The sequence below is a fragment of the Microtus pennsylvanicus genome, chromosome 10, assembly GCF_037038515.1.
Source record: "Microtus pennsylvanicus isolate mMicPen1 chromosome 10, mMicPen1.hap1, whole genome shotgun sequence".
NCBI classification, from domain to species: domain Eukaryota; kingdom Metazoa; phylum Chordata; class Mammalia; order Rodentia; family Cricetidae; genus Microtus; species Microtus pennsylvanicus.
The window spans coordinates 66,064,088-66,081,233 of NC_134588.1; the positions used below are offsets into that span (position 1 = coordinate 66,064,088).

Here is a 17,146-nt window from a genome sequence, read left to right on the forward strand (position 1 = left end):
ATACATACATACATACACACACACACACACACACACACACACACACACACACACACACACATTGGTTTTTCGAGACAGGGTTTCTCTATAGTTTTGGAGCCTGTCCTGGAACTAGCTCTTATCGACCAGGCCTGCCTTGAACTCATAGAGATCCACCTGCCTCTGCCTCCCCAGTGCTTGGATTAAAGGTGTGTGCTGCTACCACCCGGCTGTAACTGCTGTTTCTTAAAATGTTAGTGTGTACTTTGAATGTTGTAAGTGGAGAAGTGTTTCGACCTCAGCCCTGTTGCTCAAACTCTTATCAGGTCAACACTGTTATGATTACCACTGTTTGTGGAAGGAGAGTGGAGGCTCAGAGGGTCAGGGGAAGCCGTGTGTGCAGGGCCTCTCGTTCATACTTAGGCAGTTTACCGCGAGGACTTGCCGTAACTCTGCAATCTTCCCCATAGTACTAAAGGTATTACTGGGACACTCTGCAGAAGGCACATGTGGCTGAGAGCCCCATCCCACCCTCAGCTGAGAATGGTCCCCATTAAGGGTCAGGACAGAGATGCAGCCACTTGATATGGTTGCAGAAGGCTATCTACTACTGGGGTAGATCAGCTTTGACCTGACCACTTGCCACTTTGTGTTCTGATCGCCCCATAGATGCCCTTTGGATCACAGAGCTTTACTAATTGCATTTTTCTCTTCCTCTCTCTGGTTCTTTGTCCAGCTTGAGGCTTTCTATTCCATCTTTACCACGGAGCAGCAAGACCATGTCAAGTCAGTGGAGTATCTGAGAAACAACTTCCGGCCACAGCAGGACCTGAATGACCGAGTGGTGTCCAAGTCCGCAGTCCGAGATGCCTGGAACCATGACCTGTCTGACTTCCTGGACAACCCACTGGGGACAGAAGCCTCTAAAGGTAAATGTTGGCTGAGTTCTCTAGCCTGAGGGAGGAAGGTTTCTCATCATAAATTATAAAGGGAATAAAGACATGGATTTGGATCCTCAGACAGAAGAGCCAGGCTTAGTACCATGCATCTGTAACTAACTCCAGGAGTGGATGCGGGGTACAAAGACACGGAGAATGCACAGATCTCATTGACCAGTCAGTGTTTCCAGTCAGTGGGCCCCAAGTTCAGAGAGAGACACTGTCTCAAAAAATACGGTAGAGAAAAGTTGAGGGGGACACCTGTTGTCAACCTCTGCAAACACACACACACACACACACACACACACACAAGTTCAGAGTCAACCAAGAATTGGGACATGGTATTAAGATCATATGTTTCTCTGCAAAAAGAAATTTGTCTAGACAGTAAATAGAAATGGTGTGCAAATAATTTTGGTTAGCTTGTTTAAAATTGCCCCTCTCACTAGCAGGAATCAATCGGTCATCCTCTTGTCTGTTTAATTTCCTACGTCCAAACTAATTAGTAATGTCTAAATGAAACTCTTCTTTAGCCAAACTCTTTCTTGCTTGTGTATTTTATCGTTGTTGGTTTGTTTGTTTTTTGAGGCAGGGTCCCAGGTAGCCCAGGCTGGCCTCTAGTTTGCTGTGTGGGCAGAGTTGACCTTGAACTCTTGACAGTCCTCCTTTTGCCTCCAGAGTTTATGCAGTGCTGGGTATGGAACCCAAGGATTCGTGCTGTTGGGTTGAAGCGCTCTACCACTGAGGCACAGCCTTGGCCCTGTCCTACCTACTAGGCGTTTCTCTGTTGCATTCCTGCTCACTCCCATGTTACAGGAGTGTGACTCAGCTTTGACTGCTTCCCAGAAGCCACCAGCTTCTTAAACCAGTGACAAGTTGAGTTTCAGTATCTGCTCAGGATGTGGGCACCTGCTGGCATCTTCCTTACATTTCTGCTTTCTCGTATGAAATAAACATGAGTTCCTCCCCCAGAAACCCTTGTTCTTCCTTTATCCTTATTATTTTTAATAATTTTATAATTAATTATTATTTTTATTGTAAAAATAATAATTAATTATTATTATTATAAATCACAATTGTGAGTTACCTCTTCAGAAACATGTGGAAAACTCAGTCTAGTCAAAGTCCTAGTCCTGGAAGGGGTGGGAGCAGAAATTTTTGCCTTGGTGTGATGATAGAGCTCTTTCCCAACCAAACACTCTAATCCTTTGGAGTTGTGTGTTTGGGTGGCACGGGAAGAGTCACGGGCTTTGCCAGCAAGAAGGCTGTGCTCTATATGGCACCGTAAGTGACATGGGAAGTTTATTCCAGGAATGTCTCCACCCTCATGAAAAAAGCTTTTTGGGTCCAGAGGAATAAGATTATAGTCCATGATAACTGTACTTGGATAATAATAATAAGCCCATTTTCCAAGCTCTTGAACCTGAAAAGTAGCTGAAAGGAAGACAGCAGGTAGGGGGTGTATAGGATGCAACATATGAAAGAGCATTTACCTAATGTCAGAGCAAGGCCCAGAGTTCTGTGCGAGCAGGAATGAGTCGGGATCTGACCTGTCTCTCTGTGGTTTGGTATAGAACACTGGTCTGGCCTGGCGTGCTCACGAAAGGCTTGGGATTCATGTCTAGCCCCTTTCCTATCAGTAGCAGGACAATTAAGATGCTCACAAGACTATGAGATGCCTCAGGGTTGGGTTGGTATAAAAGAAATCCTCACTTGGGCTAACCTTTTAAACTTAGCTAAAAATAACTGAACTCGAAGGCCTTTTCCCAAGGAACTTGTTGAAAGGAGACTTCTTCGGGGTTCTCTCTCTGTGAGAAGTCTGTGCAGAGATCGTGCAAGGGATGTGAAATCTGGATCAAAAGGAACACACAGTCTGCTAGCTCGGGAATGCTGAGAACACTACAGTAGCAAAGCTGGGAACTAGACGGAGTGGCTGAGTGAGTGACAGAGGAGCTGTGCAGAGAGACTGTGTGGCCTCTGCTGTCTGTGAAAGTTAGAGGGGAGTGGTCTTCCTTCCTTCGAGTGTCAAAGTAGACAAGGCCCTCCACTGAAGGTGGTGGCCTAAGCCTAAAACTGTGGGATGTGGTCAGTCAATTCCTCATTCTCCAGAGCTTTCTGCAGATCATGTACATTGCTAGCTCTTCGTATGTGTAATTATGAAAAGGATGTCTAATATTTCTAGAGGGGTCATAATGAGAGAGGTCGGGGAGAAGAGAGAGAGCTTTGGCAATGCTGGTTGGATTTTCAGCACCATCTGAGTGTTTGATAACTGAACCTGTACAAAACACTGTTGTAGGCGTGGGTCTGAGCCCATGGGGCACCTATGGAAGCTTGCAGGTTATTATATTGTAGAACAAAGCACTGGATCATGCCACAGGGATAGTGGTGGATACAGGGACTGTTTATTAGGGGAGAAAAAGATACTCCCTGGAACGGAAGTGGGCTAGAAAGAAGGAACAACACTGAGACCCCAGAGGGTGTCCCCCATTGTCTTGATGCCTCTTATGGCATGTACATAGCATCCATCTGTCTTCCCCATCCCCCAGTGTGACTGTCTTTGCCCAGGGTCTGCTCTTTCCCATGTGACTCCAGTGGAGAGGGGTTTCTAGTGTTCCTGCCAGCTGACTTCTTTCATGAGTTAGTCTTGCTGTCTCTTTGTCCACTCTCTCCCCTCCTGCCACATACTGACGGTACACAGATGGATAGAAGCTGGGTCTAAAAATGAAGTACGTGTATAAAATAACCGCATAACAGAGAAGCGAGAACTTAAGTCCTAGGTCTAGAACCTTCCTCACAGAGAAGAGAGGAGAGAGCACACAGCTTCATCTTCGATACAAGGGGCTCTTCCATAGCTAGTGAGTTCCTGGGAGGAGATTTGTGACCACCCAGGAAGAGAACAGGAACCTGGGAAAGCCCCTCCCTGTACTTGCCATCCCACAGATGCCCTCAGTTTGAAGTCCAAGACGGCATATTTTGGCACGGTAGCCCTGACCTCACTGGAGGTCTCCAGTTGTGCACATCTGGAGAAACAGGCATGTAACATGATCACAGCTGGATGAAATTCCACAAACTATGATTCCATAAAACAATCTCTCACCAGTTTAGAATTAGGATAATAAAAGGGTTATTTATTTAAGGGGAAAACTTTCAGATTACTGTCCTAAACAACAGTTTTCTGAACTCAAATAGAAACAGAGTCTAGCAGCCAGAACAGGAGCCAGAAGCAAGAGAGTGGGGTACACAGTTCCAGTTGCTTTTTAAACTACAAGAGACCATGCCCAAGTGGGCTGGTATCTTAAAGGCTGTTGGCTGAAGGAGCAGAATATGCTCCCACAGCAAAACTAAATACTCCTGAGCAGTAAGCATTCAGGTCAAGGCGCTGACATCCCCACCATCAAAGAACGGTCAGTCCCCTCGCCCTTTGAGATGTGGACTCCTGGGGTAACCACTGCCAGAGAGTCGCATTGCCCTCCTGCGCTGGTGGAGTCAACTGACTAGCCTGCTTTAGTACCTTATTCCACACTGGTATTGAGAGCGTTACATGCAGTAGTGATTTGTTCATTCTGAGCATGATACTCAGTGTGACTAGTCCAGAAAGTACTTGCTGTACGCATGATAACATGATCTAGTTCTAAGTTTCCTTGAGGATGAAAATGAGTTGGGCCTGCTTCTTGGTGACCATATAGATACTGTCTGTCGTTTAAATGCCAGGCCTCATCCTCTGCTGTTCAGTTTTGCTAAGACTTTGTCCGTTTCTTAAAATGGCTGTATTCACCTTTTGCTCTTCTGCCCAGAGTGGGAAGGAGTCCCATTTGTTTGATGATTTCACTTTGAGCTGCTAGAGATTAAATCCAGAGCCCCATGCATGCTACGCAAGTGTTCAGCTACTGAGTCACACCCAGCACTCCAATTTTTTTTTCCTCCAAACTTTTATAAATAATCTGGGCCAGTTTTACATGTTCATCCCACTGCTGTAAGTGGACAGTTTGATCAGTGCAGCCAAGCTTCAGGGCATTTTCTTCGCCATGGATACTCACTCATACTCAACTTCTCTTCCTGTCTTCAACTTAGGCAACTCTAATCTCTTTCTCTCTTTCCTGTGGTGTTAGGATGAGGATTTATTCCTGTTCTGCTCCAGGTATCTGTTGATCATTCCTTTTTATTGCTGAGTTGATCCTCTATAATTTTTTTTGCTTGGTAACATATTCTCTCTGTTTGTATGTGCACACATGTGCTCATTTCTACCTGCTTGTGTGTGTACCTCTTCTCTGCAGGTAGCCATATGGCCCAAAAGAAGGAATCAGTTCCCCTAGAACTAGAGTTCTCAGCTGGTGGTCGTGAGCCACCATGTGGCTGCTGGGAATTGAACCTGAGCCCTTTGCAAGAGCAACCAATGTCCTTAACCACTGATCATCTCTCCCGCCCCTCTGTTTTTAATAACAGCTTCATTGAGATTTAATTGATGTGCCATAAGGTTTATCATCGTTAAGTGTCTACTTCAGTGGCTTTAGTGTGACTAGCAAGTTGTATAGGCACCTCTACTGTCTGTTTCTAGAACACTTTCATCGTTCTGCGAAACAGCAACATCCCCTTTAGCTACTATTCTTATTGCCCTTTCCATGATTTCCGCACCCACCCTTCCTCTCCCCCTGGCAACCACATATTTCCTTTCTGTCCGTCTAGGTTGGCCAGTTCTGGACATTTCTACCAGTAGGTCACAGAGCGTCTCCGGCTTCTCTCACTTCACGTACGATGTGTGGGAGCAGGAATCGGGAGCAAGCGAGGCGATGTGGTCAGATAACGTAGCACTGCGTAGCCATGTTACAGTTGTGTACTAGTGTATTGCTTGCTGGATATTTAGAGCTTCCCTTTTCTCAATTCTCAAGGGATCAGGGATGTTGTTACCCTCACATCTGCATTGAAGTCTTTGTGTTGGCATCTGTTTTCAGTTTCTTTAGATAGAGTCAGGCGGTGTAGAGCATCCCATTGACACCAAATCTCTAGGTGTGAGGTTGGGAGGACCGCCCTTGCATTTCCACAGTGGCAACACCCATTTGCATGCATTGATAGGGTGTGGAGTGAGTGCGGTGTCTTCACATCCTTGCCAACTCTTGCTGTTGTGCATCTTTATGCCTTTGGCCACATTAATGGAGGTAAAGTATTTTCCTTTGGATTTTGTTTTCAGTTCCTTAATGACTAAAGATAGCTATGTTTTATTTTTACATGTACATGCCGGGGCACTCTACCCGGCAAGTGCTGTATGCACTGGCCTCACAGGCAGAAGCCTCATACAGATGCTCACAGTCATCAGACAGCTCCAGGAGCTGATGTGGTTGGTCTTAGGGGTACCAGGCAAGATGGAATGCAAAAGAAGAGTCTTTTTCCTTTCACTGTTCATCTGTGAAATCTAGGTCCCCCGAGAGTAGCGTGGTGTGCTGAGATCTGCTTGTGGTTCACGGAGGACAAAGCTCCTCTGGCTGGCATTCTCTAGCCGCTCAAAGTCAGGAGCTCTAGGTCCTCAAGGAAGAGATGATGTTTTATGCATTTGTTGCGGTGTTGTGACAGAAGAAAGAAAAATTAATTACCTAAGTCAAGAGTCATCCTTAAACTACTTTGGTTGCTTGTCTGGTAGTGAATACTCTTGGCTCTGTGGGCAATGTGACTCCTGTTGCCACTATTCAAGTCTGCCATTCAGTCATGAAAGGAGCCAAGGCCAATATATACATGAGTGGGCATGTATGACCCTACCTTCCCGTGACCCTGCCTTCCCATGACCCTGCCTTTCCGTGACCCTGCCTTTCCGTGACACTACCTTCCCTTGACACTACCTTCCCGTGACAGTACCTTCCCGTGACCCTGCCTTCCCGTGACCCTGCCTCCCCGTGACACTGCCTTCCAGTGACACTATCTTCCCGTGACACTACCTTCCCATGACACTACCTTCCCATGACACTGCCTTCCCTTGACACTTTATTGAGCACACATGAGCCAAGGACAGAATTGTCCTGGGAACATAGTTTTGGCCCGTGCTCTAGGGAGCATGTAAAATAAGATGGAGAAAGCATCTGTTTTTTAAATATTGAATATCTAAACAGTGGTGTGATTAATATATATAGCTTAATGGTAGAACATGTGCAGAAAATACATAAGACATGGGTATTGCATATTCCATCCCGTCACCTCCCACCAATGGTGGTAGTAGTAACTGTGAACTGTTTGGTTTTTACGTTCTGCTTAGAGATTTATGAAGCTGGTTGTCCGCTACTCACTATTTCTTTTTTTTTATTCAAAGTGATTTTATTGCTCGTGTATACAAGGGAATTTATGCCACTAAAGCAGAGGCTGTGGATGACTCATATTTCCAGTTGGGTGGGAGGACTCACTTGGTCTTATAGTAACGAGCCAGCCGGTGAATTCTGCTATCAGAATCAGGCGGAATTTAGCATCCTTATCCTTTCTGAAAGCATCTTGAGAGGAACAGAAACGCTACTTGCTATTTCAACTTGGGGCCTGGCCATCTTCCCATCAGAGGTATAGAACCTCCGTTGAATGTATGTAGCTCCTCCTTATCCCTGGTCCCATGGCTGTGATCTTTCATGAGAACAGTGCTGGTTGGGTGCCAAGGCAAAGCACCTCTTCTCTGCCTCTGTCGTTGCCCTGTCCACATACTGGTTGCAACTGCAGGGAGACAACAGAATGCCGCCCGTTATTGCCCCAGCACAAGAAGTGTGGTCATGCAGGACATCAAAGAAAGGCGGAGGAATGGTTGTCCTAATCCCACACTGTTGCCCATGGAAGACGCAATGGATGTTATCCATAGGAAATGTAAAGCCTTGGGTCCAGAAAATGGAAACAATGTTTAGGCTCAGTGGGTTGTTCAAGGGCCATCCAATTTGCTACTCTGCCCTTTGTCACTAAATGACTTGGACAGACTTTAGGATTTAATGGGCTGTCATCTCAGTTATTCCTCAGCCCGCCCAGGGCACGTGGAAGAATATCCTGTGATTAAGTGCTGAACGCTGTCTATTGTGAAGAAGTTCGCAATGGCGGTTGAAGAAAAATAACTTTGCTTCCAACAACAGAAAACATACGGTTTTACTAATTTAACAAAGCCTGTTCAACCCGCAGTGGAATCGAAGCCACTTGATCTGATAGTTTAATTAAAGTGGCACGGTATAACATAATAAAAGCAGAGGCAATAGAGAGGACACTGGCTCCCTGCGTGCCATAAGTGTCGCAACTCGTCCCTCGGTTTGTAGGAAGTGGGTTCTTCTTCTGCTGGAATGTCTTTTTCAACTTCAACCTCAGGGTCAAAGATTGCTTCCTGTTTGGCTTTAAAGTGGTTTTAAAAGACATAGCCATAAGTAATGAGCTGATTTTCAACCAGAATACGCTGGGACAGAACGTCCCATTTCCCACCAAAATGAGCAAACAAAGATAGAAACCCATGATTGCTGTGGAGAATGTGTGACATTGAAATGTTGGTTTTGTGCTATTTTTGGAGAAAATATTAATGTTGTTCTATTTTCAGTTCAATCATCTCCACACACCACATTAATGAGCTACAATTACTTTATCTTATTAAAGGGGACGTCTGATAGGAGGTTTCATTCCTTTGTAGGCAGCTGCTCCTCCCAGAAACCCTTCTGGGAGTTACCTTGTCGCTTCCAAAAACTCTCAGGACAGTACATGCTGAAGCAAAGCTTACGTTCCAGGCAGCTTCACAGAGGGCTGGTATTTAACTGCCCTCTTCCAAAAATAACTTGGCTTTGCTGTTGGTTTTTGCCTGGGAGTGGCTAAGTAGCAAGATACAGAGCTGATTGGAAACTCAGAACACCGTAACATCAAACATTTTCAAATGTCCAACATCTCGGGACATCTCTCATTGTATGTCATCATATGTTTGTGTAGATTGCCTTTTATTTTCTTTTTGCTTGACATGATGTTAGTGTTGTCTTCCTGCTGTATTGTCTGTTTCCTGTTGCAATAGCACAATACCTGAGACTGAGTAATTTGTTTAAAATCAACAACAACAAGGCTTATTTGGGATCTGCCTAGCTTCTGGTGAGGGACTCGGGAAGTACCTATGTGGGCAGCAAAGTAAGAGGGTATGCTGAACTGGTCGGTCCCTTAAGTCCTCATCACCACTATACCACCGCCTGGTTCATTGAGGACCAGGGCTCAACATGGGATTTGGCAGAGACGAGCCATATTCCAACCGCAGCTGACATTGTCTGTTTCACCCGCTGTTTGCAACCAATAGATTTACCTCCGTGTGTATCTCCAGCTGCCTTTGAAAAGATTACCAAAAAGAGTATCTGTGCCCAGGAAGAGCTTGATGGTGCCAGGTGCTGTGCTGGCCTCTTGGCACTCATATTTGCTGTATTTAATTTTTCAGGATGCCTGCAGCCAGGACTTAGCACACACTTGTTGAGTATCCATGGTGAACATCTAGGCATTAGAACCTAAAGGCTGGGAATATGGGTCTGTGGGTAAAGGGCTTTCTTTGCCACCATGAAGACCTGGGTTCCGATCCCCGGCACCTGCCTAAAAGTCAGCTGCTGTATCACCTGTCCATAATCATTGCCCTGGGAAGTAGACACATGGGACCCCTGAAGCTCAGCTCACCAAACATGGTGAGCTCCAGGTGCAGTGAGAGACCTTGTTTCCAAATCCCAGGGGATGGACGAAGCTAACCAGATGTTGGCCTCTGTGTATACACATTCCCCAAGACCCCACCACCACAGCACACACACACACCACCCCTACCTGCTTGCTTACAGGTAGACAGACACACGTGGTCACAGTGTACGTTGTGAATTGAAGATGCAGCGAGACAAACACAGAGCGGAGGCCATCACGCCCAAGTGTTACTGGTTTCACGGGAAATCAGATCATGAACCAAGAGTGGGGGAGGCAGTGGGAAAGAGGTTTCCTGGAGCAGGGCAGAACATCAGTCTTTACGTACTTGCTGTTATCTGTTCTGCCAAGTTATCTTGAGTGTTCCACGTATAGACTACCAAGTCCCTGATTGTGGGATTGGCCACTAGGAGATTAGGGAGGGAATCCTGAAGAGGTCTAGAGGGGAAAGTCATTTGCAAAGGCTTTTGGGTATAGGGGGCATCATGGAAAGGTGAGCAAAGAGGAATCAAGATTAGACAGGGCAGGGGAGATGGGCCTTTGTCAAGTCAGGAAAGTCGGTAGGGCGTAGTTATAGCAATGTCAGAGCCCAGGTCCCGTGATAGGAACAGGGGTGTGAGCCTCTTGCTTTGGCTCTCAAAATGAAGAGAACATCTGCAGAGTACTTGAAATAGAGTTCACAAGACCAGCAGAAGGCTCCGTGGAATTTTCTAGGTCAGGTGAAGTTATCGGGAGTTACAGTATCTAGATAGGGATGGGAGTCTCTCATAGGAGCTTGACATGACCATTTGGGGTTTTTTTTGTTGTTGTTTGTTTGTTTTTTTTGTTTTGTTTTTCGAGACAGGGTTTCTCTGTAGCTTTGGTGCCTGTCCTGGAACTAACTCTTGTAGACCAGGCTGGTCTCGGACTCCCAGAGATACGCCTGCCTCTGCCTCCCTAGTGCTGGGATTAAAGGCGTGCACCACTACCGCCCGGCTTGACTTGACCATTTGGATAGAGGCTGAGTTGGGCTAGCATCATAGCAGCTTTTTAAGAGTAGGGAGTCTTGACTTCTCAGCAGTTTTCATTGAGGACTGCTGAGAAGTCAAGAACAATGGCACTGGGTTTTGATCCACTGCACGTACTGGCTTTGTAGGGGCCTAGGCTGTTTGGATGTTCACCTTACTAGACCTGGAAGGAGGTGGGAGGTCCTTGGACTCCCCACAGGGCAGGGAACCCGGTCTGCTCTTCGGGCTAGTGAGAGAGGGGGAGCTGATTGGGGAAGGGGGAGGGATATGGGAGGCAGTGGCGGGGAAGAGACAGAAATCTTTAATAGATAAATAAATAATAATAAAAAAAAGAGTAGGGAGTCTTAGCCAGGCGTTGGTGGTACATGCCTTTAATCCCAGCACTCAGGAGCCAGAGGCGGGCAGATCTCTGTGAATTTATGGCCAAGCTGGTCTACAACAGCTAGTTCTAGGGCAGCTGATGTTCTTACACAGGGAAACCCTGTCTTGAAAAAACAAAAATAAAATAAAATGAAAAATAAATAAAGGAGTAGGGAATGTTAACAACTGGAATCAGTGCCTTACACATAAGTTCACAGCCAGAAGGTGTTCAGACAAAGCAGGGACCCAGGAGATTAAGATGGTTTGTCCAATTGCAGCATTGTAGTAATCAAGATTCTTAGAGAGACGGGAACCAATAGAATGGATAGACAGATGATGGATGAATGAATAGATAGATGAAAGATGAATGGTAGGTAGGTTGGTAGATAGGGATATATGAGAGATGATAGATAGGTTGTTAGGTAGGTAGTTAGGTAGATGGATGGATGGATGGATAAGAGATGATAGATAGATAGATAGATAGATAGATAGATAGATAGATAGATAGATAGATAGATAAAAGGCTTGTATAAACCAGCTAACACAATATGAGTGAAACAGCCCAACAGCAGCTCTCCATCAAGAGGCTGGCACAGTTGCTTAGTTTTATCAATTCAGCAGTTCCAGTCTGGTGCCAAAGGCCTAGGGTAGTGGTTCTCAACCTGTGTGTCATAACCCATAGGAGTTACATATCAGATAGCCTGCGTTTCAGGTATTTACATTAAAATTCATAACAGTGGCAAAAGTCCAGTTATGAATTAGCAACAGAATAATTTTATGGTTGGGGGTCACCACACGAGGAACTGTATTAAAGGGTCATAGCATCATATGGCTGGAAATCATTGGCCTAGAATGTTCCTAGAGAGCCACTGGTCCGCATTTCATATTGAAAACTCAGAAAAGCTTGTCCAGCAAAGGAAGCACCAGCACCACCACTAACTAACTCAGCAGTGAGGAAAGAGGACAAGGAAATAAAGAACAAGTATCCTTATCATGTGTCCTTTTTTATCTGGGCCACTACCAGAAACAGTGGGTGTTCTCTGTTTCAGTGTTTTCTGTACTCCAGGGCTTTCCCTCTAAATTGCTCAAGATTACATTCGCTGTCCTGATGGCTGACCCCATGACCCAGGATCTTAGTAGCCACTATATGGAACACAAAAATGTGCACGTTTCAGGAGGGTCTTCCTGTATCACTTGAGGTAGTCAAGGTAACCCTATACAGACATGCCCACGGGCCAGCTTGATGTAAACATTTCCCTGCTCTAGTGACTCTGAGTTGTAGCAAGATGCTAATTAAACCAACCACCACAAAGCGTGTCTGTTGTCGGGGTTTCTGTCCTGCCTGGTTCCCGCAGTCGTTAAGTCCCAAAGAAATCACACAGAAGTCTACATTAGTTATAAACTGGTTGACCCATTAGCTCAGGCTTCTTATTAACTTTTATAACATATATTAGCCCATTATTCTTGTCTATGTTAGCCATGTGGCTCAGTTCCTTATTCAACGAGGCAGTCACGTCTTGCTTCTTCTGTGGCTGGGTCAGGACTACAGACCAAGCTTTCTTCTTCCCAGAATTCTCCTGTTCTTGTCACCCTTCCTCTACTTCCTGCCTGGTTGTCCCACCTACACTTTCTGCCTGTCTACTGGCCAATCAGCATTTATTTAAAATATAATTGACAGGATAAAGACCATTGTCCTACAGCACATATCATCATCATTATCATTATCATTGTGCGCTTAATGGTTCCTGCTTGCCAGCTTGCTTTGGGTACTCCTTGTACAAGCTACTGAGGTCCTGGTCCTGGGGTCAACCCCTAGGAAGCCAGCATACCACTCCATCTAAGGCTTCTAAGGAGAGAGCCTTGTACGTATTTAAATTAGTGGCACCTCACCCAGTACCCAGTGCTGTAGCAGGTGCACTGGCTGATGGGACAGCCTAGGGCAGTGTCAGAAACCAGGCTGGGGAGTGCAGCAGGCCAGGCTCAGGTCTTAAGAGCGATGAATTTATCCTTGGATGGGGTCATCAGACCCCTTGTCTGGCAGGCTGTGGGATGGATAATATACAGTCTGAGTCATGGAACGTTATCCGCAAACAATTGTGCTTTCTGGTCTGTAGGTGAGCAGAGAGTTCTGTGTACATCTGGGGCAGCCTTTTATCTGTGACATGGTCATTGGTGCTCACATTTCAGCAAAAGGGGTTGTGCTCCTTGGAAGAAGTGTGAAGCCAGGCTGTGTGCAACTGTCGAAACCTTTCTGGAAAGGTTGGGGTTTCTGTGTGTGATGGTTAGTGTCAGCTTGACAGAATATATATCAGCTAGGAGCTGGGCCTCTGGGCATGCCGTAGAGAGCCATCTTCATTACGATAACTGACGTGGGAAGACCCATCTTAATTGAGGACAAGACCATTCTCTGGATTGAGGCTAAAGAGGCTTAGGCTGAAGAAAAAGGTTTAAGTGAGCTGAATACATGCGTTCATCGCCCTGTGTCCTGACCATGGGTGTGACATCACTTAAGTGCTTCAAGCTCCAGCTGCCTTGGCTTCCCAGCCATGATGGATTGTACCTTAAACTGTGGGCTAAAATAAGTCCTGTAACCCTTAAATTACCTTTATCAGAGTGTCTTATCACAGCAACAGGAAGAGAAACGTAGACATTGTGATCTATAAATCCTGTCCCCTCCTCAGACCTGTCTTGCCTGTCACTTCCTTTGGCGTCAACTCTCTGGCGTGCTCCGCCCCAGCAGCCAGCTCCTTCTGCCTCAGGACACTTGACCTCCCTCTGCACCTAAATGATTGATTCGTCTCAACCTTCACAACTCTGCCTAAGGTGCACTTCAGGGGAAGTCTCTTGGCTGCTTTGGTTTGGTCATTCGGGAGTACACACATACTTAATCCATACTTAATCCCTCATAGCACCTAGCACTACTGACATTTGTTTTTAGAGTATCTTGTTCTTCTGCTACCCTGCAAGTACCATGATGTGGTAAGACTCTGTCTCTTGGGGAGGTGGCACAGTGAATGCTGACCATGCTGATTCTTCTGTAAATATGGGGATGGATAGATGGATGGATGGATGGATTGATCAATCAATCGATGGATAGGTGGATGGATGGATAAATGAATGGATGGATGGGTATGTGGATGGGTGGATGGATGGGTAGATGGATGGATGGGTGGGTGGGTGGGTGGGTGGATGGATGGATGGGTGGATGGATGGATGGGTGGATGGGTGGATAGATGGATGAGTAAGTGAATGGGTAGGTGGGTGGGTGGGTAAGTGGATGGATGGATCAATGGATAGGTAGATGGATGGGTGGATGGATAGGTGGGTGGGTAGATAGGTGGATGGATGGGTAGGTGGATGGATGGACCTTGCTATAGTGCTGTCCCAGTCAGAACATTTGCTGTTTATCCATGCTAGGTTCTCTTATAGCAGAAGCATATTCAGACATTTAGAGCATGTATCTGCATCGCTCCCAGAACCCGCAGCCTGAGAAGCTTCTTCTACCATAGACATAATCCTCGTGAATTTGAGTGTTCATTTCAAAGTGACTGTGAGGGCTTGCTTTGCTGTCTCAGAGATCAGCCTTGCAGCACAGAGAGGAAGTGCTTGTTCCCAGGCACCACTACTGTCTGTGCTTGGGAGTATTGAGCCAGTTCCGGTAGCAGGTGCCAGGGGCTGTCAGTCGTTTTCACGCTTTATAAATATTACCTAATTACTTAATCCTCTCTGTCTCCAGGCAGGTAGGCAGAACTGGAGCTTCGAGGCCAACTTAGCAACCCTCCTACAGCTTCTTCTTTCTTTCGCTCGCCAGATAAACCTGCTCTGACGTTGGCTTAGTCATGTGGACACTGTGGTGCTTTCGAACAACTGTGTGGTAATTAATAAAGGCCAACAGTGTCCTTCCTCCCAGAGCAAGGGACTTCCTCTTTCCGGTTAGCTAGCAGTTGCTGCTCGCGAAGCATGGGGCTCCCGGATTGCAGGCATCTTTCAGGGTCTGCAGAGGAACATAGCTGGGAGACTTAATGTATCTCCCCACTCTTCCCGCCGGTTATTCCTCAAGCCTCCTTGAGGTGATTGTGGGTGCTATTCTTTAATTGCTGTGTAGGGACATGGGCAGGACCCCGACTGTGTCATGACCTAAGAAGCAGCCACTTCCAATGCTGCTGAGGAGTAGAAGGAGCCATGAATGCAGCTTGGACATCCTTGTGAGGCTGACTTCATATTCATTCTTTGCTCTTCTCCGCTCACCCGGGGGCCTTACGGTTGTAGCTCTGATCTTGGGAAGCTTGTGTGTGTGTGCTGTGTGTGTGTGTGTGTGTGTGTGTGTCTGTGAATTCGAATGCATTGGATTGGCTTGGACTGAGATACATGCCTTGACTACCACGTTTTGGATCTCTCCTTATACGGAGGAGGCACCGTTTAACCGAGTACTGTTGTGTGTTAGCAAGGACCCAGAGCCATGTTTCTTGGCTGGTACCAGGAACAGCTTCTCAGAAGGCATAGGCTGACGTCATTGGCTGAGCGCTTACAGCTGTTGCCAGCCACAAAGCCTGAGCTCCTCAGAACATGTGGACCCGTTTGTTAGATCAGCCTAAAGTCAGAGGTAGCTCAGTCCCTTGTGTGTTTAGGATTGGCCATTTAAAATAGGGTTTCCCAGAACCTGCTGCCCATTCCTAATCTTGACTCTGTACAAATGATCCCCCACTTCCTGACTATAGCTTACTCTAATGAAAGCCTATCTAACTTTCCTGGGAGGGTCACATGTAATTTTTTTGTCATGTCTGGTGTGAAAACTTTAAGTCAGCTTGTAGGCTGTTAGACTGTCACACAGAGCACTCCTTTGGCTGCTAAAGGCATCTTTGGACCCCTTTGTGTGGCACAGCTGTTTCTTCACATCTGTAACATCCTAGCAGTCAGAAACAGGAGGCCAACCTTCAGGAACCCCAGCACAGAGCAGGGTCTCTGACAGAGATCCTGTTGTGAATCCATGTCTGAAGCAAGGTCCACGAGATGGAAGAAGGTTAGAGCCACCACATGGAAGGGCTGCTCAGTTAAGGTGGAACTGCTCAGTTAAGGTGGAGCTGGTCCACGTTGCTCTTGTGGCTCCATGTCAGTATGTTCATGGTAAGGGGAGATAGTTTCCCAGAGTGTGTTAAAGAGATCCAGTCTTATCCTCAGGACTCAGTGGTTTGTTTGTTTTAACTGTGGCTTGGAAGATGGATGATTCTGATTTCTGCCACCTCCCTTAGTGTCAAGGCAAACAATGCTCCTTCCGGTACAGGATGTGGACACCTCCCGTGGTCATTAGCTTTCAGAAGAAGAGGGACATCATAGATAAAACAGACTCCAGAGCGGCAGGAGCGGCTGGGGAAATCCAGAAGGTGCACTTGGAGTTCTGGCGCACAGGATGCCTGCTCTGCCTCCCGGGCAGCAGTCACAGTTCTAGGGTCTGCAGGCTTCTGGTTGTTGCCACCCGTTCTAACCCTTGTTTGCTGAGAAGCAGGACTGTAGCTCAGGGCTACTGGCAGCGATGGAGGAGATGCCCTGGCATGGCGTAGGGGGAACATCCCAAGGCAGCACAGAGGGAAGATTGGATGTGGCCAGACGGTACTCAGCAGAACTCAGGGTTTTAAATTGTGGCATACGTACTGTATCAGTTACTCTGCTATTGCTGTGGTAAAATACTACAACCGCGCCTCCTAAGCCTACCCAAACAGCACCACCAGTTAGGGACCGAGCACTCAAATATATGATTGGAGGTGGGGGGGCGGTGGGCATTTTTCTTTCAACCTCTACACGTCTTTGCTTTCTAGTGAAGCTTCACTTGCAAGATTGAGCAACAAGGCGTTCACCATTAGACTCAGCCACCAATTGGTGAACTTGCACCCATCCTGGGAGCATTGCTGCCGTTTGCTGCCAGCGCGTCTAAGATGTAAAGACATAGGACATCTTAGAGATTGGTGAAAATAACAGCATCCTTTTCATCCAAGTCTGTGGTTGCATTAAATTCGCTCCAGTCCTTAAGGAGCCCCGAGTTAAGAACTTGATTGTGCAGGCTTGCTGATGGTTATCTTTTTCCCTGCCAGACTGTGATCTCCAAAATGTTAAGACTTACTCCAGCCCATATTCATCGTTTGAGTAAGTGAATAAGAGATCCTGTTAAGGCTAAGTCTCTAAAATAAGCTAATGGGGAAACCGGGAGCTTCGTAGACTCATAATTGG

General features: G+C 46.5%; 1 protein-coding gene across 2 annotated transcripts in view; it reads left to right on the forward strand.

Annotated features, from left to right (window-relative positions):
* The window catches only part of Ptprg (protein tyrosine phosphatase receptor type G), a 666,884-nt gene that overhangs the window by 548,742 nt on the left and 100,996 nt on the right, over positions 1 to 17,146 (forward strand). For both annotated transcript variants that reach the window (XM_075988580.1, XM_075988581.1), the window contains exon 8: positions 716 to 908. In XM_075988580.1, the coding sequence (XP_075844695.1) occupies positions 716 to 908 (193 nt within the window). The remainder of the gene's footprint in view (positions 1 to 715; positions 909 to 17,146) is intronic.